The sequence below is a fragment of the Hoplias malabaricus genome, chromosome 4 (genome assembly GCF_029633855.1).
Source record: "Hoplias malabaricus isolate fHopMal1 chromosome 4, fHopMal1.hap1, whole genome shotgun sequence".
Taxonomy (NCBI): domain Eukaryota; kingdom Metazoa; phylum Chordata; class Actinopteri; order Characiformes; family Erythrinidae; genus Hoplias; species Hoplias malabaricus.
Genome location: NC_089803.1, coordinates 52,491,869 through 52,498,386, shown reverse-complemented (window position 1 = coordinate 52,498,386; position 6,518 = coordinate 52,491,869). Strand labels below are relative to the sequence as shown.

The following is a 6,518-nucleotide window of genomic DNA, read 5'->3' as shown; positions in this document are numbered from 1 at the left end:
ATCACAAAATGTGCACCCACTTTACACTAAGCCTGTGCTGCAGATCATACTTTGCCAGGCAGTTGCTTTCTCTTTACAGGGTCCTGACACTCCTCCAGAGGCAGCTAGTTGGTAAGAGTTTGAGGCTTGTGATCCTCTGGTGTGGATGGTGTTGATGATGTGGGAGCAGCAGCAGCAGCAGAGGCTTTAGAGCAGAAGGAGCATGGATGGGTCTGTGAGTTTTTTTCTTGTTTTGTGATGTACATAATATGTTGCTGTCTAATAAAACATGTATCTTTAAAAACAGGAACTTTACAAGGAAAATCTTAATTTTCAATGTAAAAAATATCTTCATGAAATTCACAATGTGAAGGACAGCTGCTGTGTTGTAATAAACTGATGTAGTAAACTAGCAAATGAAAAGAATGGAGGTACATATTTTTCATTGTACAACAAAAATGGAAGGCGGCATGGTGCAGCAGATAGTGTTACAGTCACACAGCTGCAGGGTCGGTATGTGAGGAATTTGGTGTGTTCTCCCTGTGTCCACATGGGTTTCCTCCGGGTGCTCCGGTTTCCTGCCACAGTCCCAAAACACACGTTGGGAGATAGATTGGTGATTCAAAAGTGTGTGTGTGTGTGTGTGTGTGTGTGAATGTGTTGCCCTGTGAAGGACTGGCGCCCCCTCCAGGATGTATTCCCGCCTTGCGCCCAATGATTCCAGGTAGGCTCTGGACCCAGTGTGACCCTGAACTGGATAAGGGCTACAGGTAATGAATGACTCTTCAAAGAAGGTGTTAATGTAAAATAAAAATAAATCTCTTTAATGTAAATGGACAAAAGTGGTAGATTTCTGACACTTGGTCCACTGTGTCCAAACCTAACGTTATATCATTGTCTGTAAACACCTGTGAAGTTCAGGGTCACGGTGGGTCTGGATCCTACCCCAAATCACTGGGCACAGGGTAGGAACGCACCCTGGAGGTGGCGCCAGTCCTTCACAGGGTCTCTCTTTCACACACACACACACGAGCCATAGGAGGAAACCGGAGCACCTGGAGGAAACTCACACGGACACAGGGAGAACTCCTCACAGTCACCCAGAGCGGGACTTCAACCCACAACCTTCAGGTCCCTGGGTGTGTGTGACTGCGACACTCCCTGCTGCGCCACCATGCCGCCCTGAATCTAGTGTTAGATTTCATAAAATAATCTTATCAAAAAACTCAATAAGCATTTTATTGTAAAATATAGGTATTTGTACCTCAGGCACTGCAGTTTGTAACAGACAAACAGACACATTCAGTGCAGTTTGGCCTCCAATCTCTGTAGATGTTTTATAGAGCACCTTTCATACACAATGGCAATTCAAAGTGCTTTACAGAGCGATACAGGAAAATTACAGAAGAAGAATTAAAAAAGTAAAAGATAATAAAAACTATTTAAAAATGTATTGAAATAGAATTAAAACAAGTAGAATTTAAACTAAATTTAAATGTAAAAGACAGAGTAATAAAAGAAGGGACAGTTATTTAAATTGTACTAAAAATAAAATAAAAAGATCTACATCTCATCTAACAGCACAAAAAGTAAGGAAATGTGTGTTTGGTAGATTATTTCTTTGTTGTAACAATGCTTCTTGGCAATAAATCTTATACCACTGGAAGCCTGTTAATTTCCCTTTTAAATGGTGCCACGTTTGTGGGATGAGCTGTAGAGTTGAGTACGTGGGTTGTGCCCATGAAAAATTTGCAAAATCCTTTCTGCCCATGCCTGGTGACAGCGCTAAATAGATCCGAGTGTCATCTGCATAACTATAATAGGCTACTTTATTATTTTCAAGGATTTGTCCAAGTAGTAACAGGTAAAGGTTAAACTGTAGAGCGCAGACAACACGTCTAACATGCATGTGGATGGTTTTAGATGCTGGAGAGTTTCCTCTAGAGTTTTCTGATAAATAGCAGTGAATTCAAACAGGGTACATTTCAGATTTTGAGGCTGTATCAGAACAACTCTGCTGTCAAGAGATGTATTGAAGATCGTTTGTCGAATGTCGAAAAAACAAAGTAAAGAGCAGTGACAGAAAGATTTTATGAATTATGGAGCAGTATTTTCAGCACAGAAAGCCCTAAAGCAGTCAAAGTGTTTTGAAAATAAAGTTTTATTGTTCTGCATGACTACACCAAGTTTTCTTTCTTGGGTATTTTCTTCTTATTTTTCATGTATTTCTCAGTTCACTCCATCTATTACCTTTTGGAAGAGTTGAAGTTGTTTTTCTGATTCAGATCTAATCAGTCAGCTTCAGTACATGACCTCATTAGCATTTTTGTTGCTGAATGTAATTAACCTTAACAAAATGTTACATCCAGTGTGAAGGGGACAGGGTAAAAGTGTTCAAACTGTCTATTGATACCTAATTTAAGAAGGAATGACAATGTCCACAAACCTTTGCCCATATTATGTAGCTGTCGCTGGATTTCACTGACATCAGAAGTAGTCTGCTGCCATCTTGTGGAGAAAACTATTCAATGCAGAGCTGGATTTACTGCTTCTACAAGACTTCACTCATCAATAGTCAGAGAGATAGATCCCAGAGGGACAAAGTGTTACAGCAGCGCAGTAAAGAAGAGCAAAGATGTTACAGATGTGTACAGTGTATCAATGTGAACACAATGCAGAATATTAATGTCAATAACAACCTTCATTTCAGACTTCATTTCAGTAAAGTACAATGTATTTGACCTAAGCATTTAATATGAACCTGAATTTTATTTTTAATTTTAATTCAGTGTGTGTGTGTGTGTTTATCAGTGAGTAGATTGTTGTGTGCAGGTGCAGCATTAATACTCTTCTCCACCAGAGTATTTTCTCTCTCTGAAATCAGTATCCAGTTTGTCAGTGACTTACTCACAAAACTGCTCCAAACCTCCCTCCCTCTCTCTATCATTCTCTCTCTCTCTCTCTCTCTCATTCTCTCTCACTCAGACACATACACACACATATACACACAAACATACACACACACACACACACACACACACACACACACACACACACACACATAGAAACAAACTCATTCGTCTTGAGACAGAGGTGGAGTTCTGTTCATCAGCGTCATTATTTTTGATAAATATGGAGAAAGAAGGAAATGTTGCCTCTGATTTGTCACTGTCAGTGTTTGATGATTTCCTCTTCTCTTTCTAATAAGGTCATAGTGAGAGTGATTGGCGGCTGCAGTGATCTCTCTCTCTCTGTTTGTTTCTTCAGTCTCTGGGGGGTGAAGAGGTAAACTTGGTTCTGCTGTTCAGTTGAATGGGCTGTGTGCTGGTCAGAGGGAGATGGACAGCTGTGTGACCCTCATTCTTCTTTTCTCTTCGATCACACTCACCACGGCTGGTAAGTTCATTCCATGGCATTTCAATGTAGAAGTATATTTGCGTATATTTTGTGGATTTTCTTACTGAAAACAAGTTGATACCTAGCACAATGAGAGCAGTTTTATGTGTTAAGTTTTTGCACGTGCTGCATACAGTTTCTATTTAGAGTTTTTACATTTTGTGAAATCATAAAATATAAACTGCACTACAGTTATGTTACGTTTTTAATATAAAAGTTTGTAATAAATTAATAAGTAAATAAATCATTTAAACATCAGTTAAATTGCTGAAATGTTTTTCTCTGTTGAGAATATACAGTTATTTAGAAATTCAACAAAAAACATGTCGCCTGATGGAGAAGCTCTACATCTTCTGTAACATTCTACCTGTGAAACTCTGAATATCATATTTCTTAGTCTATTATTATATTAAAACTGTTCACATTATTTATTGTCATAGAAAATCATTTTACATAAAAACATCTGCTTTAAAGTGCTTTACTTTTTAACAATCTGTAATTATATTTATTACAAAATATAAATAAATAAACTTATTAAACTGGCTTCTCTCTCTCTCTCTCTGTCTCTCCCCATCTCTCTCTCTCTCTCTCTCTCCTTCAGACAGTGTGAGGTTGATGGAAGGTAGTCGCTGTGCTGGGAGAGTGGAGATTTATTATCGTGGAAAGTGGACAAAAGTGTGTATTTATCGGTGGGATATGAATGGTGCTGCAGTGGTGTGCAGAGAGCTGGGCTGTATGAATGCCCTGAACATTTTTAGTACTAGAATGAATACAGAATCATCAATGAGATATGTGATGTGTAGAGGTTCAGAGGCGTCACTGCTGAGCTGTTCAGAGGGAGGGATATCTTCTTCAGAAAATGCTGGAGTGACCTGCTCAGGTAACTTGTCATTGATATAAATGAACATATTGATATTCGTGACACTGTGTGAGGACTGAAATTGAGAAATGTTTTGCTTTAATATTTATCATTCCTGAACGTGATTACAGTTAATTCAAGAAACTGCATTAAACAGAAAATCAATGTATTAACACTAACATTCATTTCATTTTTTTCTCTCTCACACAATTCAGAATTGTTTAGATTTATTCAATGTTTGTGGTGTTTGTAATATTTATATACTTAGGTGACAGACCCAGACTTACAGCTGGTCCTCACCAATGCTCTGGAAGAGTGGAAGTGGCCAGTGGTAATAAATGGTCCACAGTGTGTGATGCTGGATTTGATCAGCAGGATGCAGAGGTTGTGTGTAGAGAGCTGGGCTGTGGGCGTCCTGTGGAGGTGCTGGGAGCAGCTGCTTTTGGCCGAGGGGAGGACCAGGTGTGGTCAGAGGAGTTTCGGTGTAGAGGAGATGAGTCTCAGATTTCCTCCTGTACAAAAACCTCAAGGAGCAAACGTGACTGCACCCATGCCAAAGACGTGGGACTGAAATGCACTGGTTAAGTATCAGAATTAACCTTGTAATAAACCTTATATTCAAATCAATAAAATTGTTTTTGTGTATTAAAGATTATATGAAAGATGAATTGTATTTGTCCAGTCTCAAAGAGATCATGAGTAGCTAATCTCTCCGCTCTGTGTTCAGGTCACACAGGAGCTCGTCTGGAGAACGGCTCTGACTCATGTTCTGGTCGAGTGGAGATCCAGTACCTCAGTGAGTGGGGCACAGTGTGTGATGGAAGCTGGGATATGAGAGCTGCCAGTGTCCTCTGTGGTCAGCTGAAGTGTGGGACTGCTGTGGCTGTGTTGGGGTCAGACTGGTTTGGGGAGGGGAGTGGTCAGATCTGGGCTGATTTGTTTGATTGTCAGGGGAATGAAACACACCTGTCACAGTGTTCCATTTCATCATGGAGTCGAACTGCAGTCTCTCACAAACAGGACGCTGGAGTCATCTGCAGCAGTGAGTTCTCTGAATCGTGTACAGAATGTACATCTGAACATGTGAAGCTCTTAAAATTGAAGCAAAAAATATAAAAACATTTTGATATTGATCCCCTTCAGATTCTTCTCTGGCGTTGTATGAGGGGCGAGTGCGGTTGTCTGGAGGAAGAGAGTGTGAGGGGGAGGTGGAGGTGTACTTCATGCAGGACTGGAGAAGAGTTGTGTTTGAGTCCTGGAGTGTGTCTGAGGCCTCTGTGGTCTGCAGAAAGCTGGGCTGTGGCTCTGTGCTCAACTTCTCCAGTGTCTCTCCGTCCAGACCTCAACAAACAGACGTGTGTGTGACAGACTTTAATTGTTCTGGGAGTGAAACTCATCTGGGGAACTGCAGCAGTGCAAAGGCAGTAAACTGCAGCTCCAGGGAACAGCTCTCCATCACATGCTCTGGTAAAATCACTGACATGTATCTGATATACAATAATCTAGTGATCGACTGATATATCGGCCGATTTTTGGCATTTTTTATATAATCGGCATCGGCCGATATATTAGCGCAAGAGGCCGATATTTACACAATGCACACAGACAATGCTGTGGGCAGATCCATCATTCTGGCTGTTAGACCGCCCCTTGCGTCCATTTTGCCATCTTACAGACAGACATCATTGAGCACAAGTACAGGAGTACAAGCCTCCAACCTGTAGCTGCATGTCGTCTCATCAGAGAAAGTGATATGAATTATTTTCTCTTCTTCAGCTCTCACTATTTGTTACTGGCTGCCCTTTGTAACTTACACTCAATAATCTGCATCATAAACGACTGAGTGGATAGTTGTAACCTAGAGACCCAGTGTTATTTAGCCTCTTATTTCCCTCATTGGTCGGCGGCGCCTATAAAAAAATCACTCAGTGTTTTATCCGTCAGTATATCTCAAGTACTACAGGTCCAAAGTCGACAGTCAATGAACCAAATTAAAGCTTAAAGTCACTGCTTTTCGTTGATTTAATCATTTTATATAGGATCTCACGTGATAAATAAGTATTTTTGCTGTTACTGAAATTGTTATGAAATAATATTAGTGACAGTAAAGATTTTCAGATTTTTCACGGCGCCATATTTGAGTAATGTGTAAATATCATACACCAATCAAACGGCCAGACTCTCAGGATCACGAAGATATACACTAAAATGTAGGACTAAGGAATTAAAGCCAAAAACATAAGATATTCAAAACATCCTCATCGATGACAAAACCGCTGCTGCT

The 6,518-nt window shown here is 40.2% G+C and overlaps 1 protein-coding gene across 1 annotated transcript; it reads left to right on the top strand.

Annotated features, from left to right (window-relative positions):
* Window positions 1–3,317: 3,317 nt before the first annotated feature.
* On the top strand, window positions 3,318–5,751 carry LOC136695045 (scavenger receptor cysteine-rich type 1 protein M130-like). The gene is made up of 5 exons (XM_066668860.1): window positions 3,318–3,375; window positions 3,977–4,271; window positions 4,522–4,808; window positions 4,962–5,276; window positions 5,378–5,751. Exons 1-5 carry the CDS (start codon window positions 3,318–3,320, stop codon window positions 5,749–5,751), a joined length of 1,329 nt encoding a protein of 442 aa, XP_066524957.1.
* The last annotated feature ends 767 nt before the right edge of the window (window positions 5,752–6,518 follow it).

Bases quoted from the DNA above. Each gene is read 5' to 3' on its own strand.
- LOC136695045 (XM_066668860.1), top strand. From the start codon at position 3,318: ATGGACAGCTGTGTGACCCTCATTCTTCTTTTCTCTTCGATCACACTC. The intron at 3,376-3,976 runs GTAAGTTCATTC...TCTCTCCTTCAG, and splicing joins GATCACACTCACCACGGCTG to ACAGTGTGAGGTTGATGGAA. The intron at 4,272-4,521 runs ATAAATGAACAT...ACCCAGACTTAC, and splicing joins TCAGGTAACTTGTCATTGAT to AGCTGGTCCTCACCAATGCT.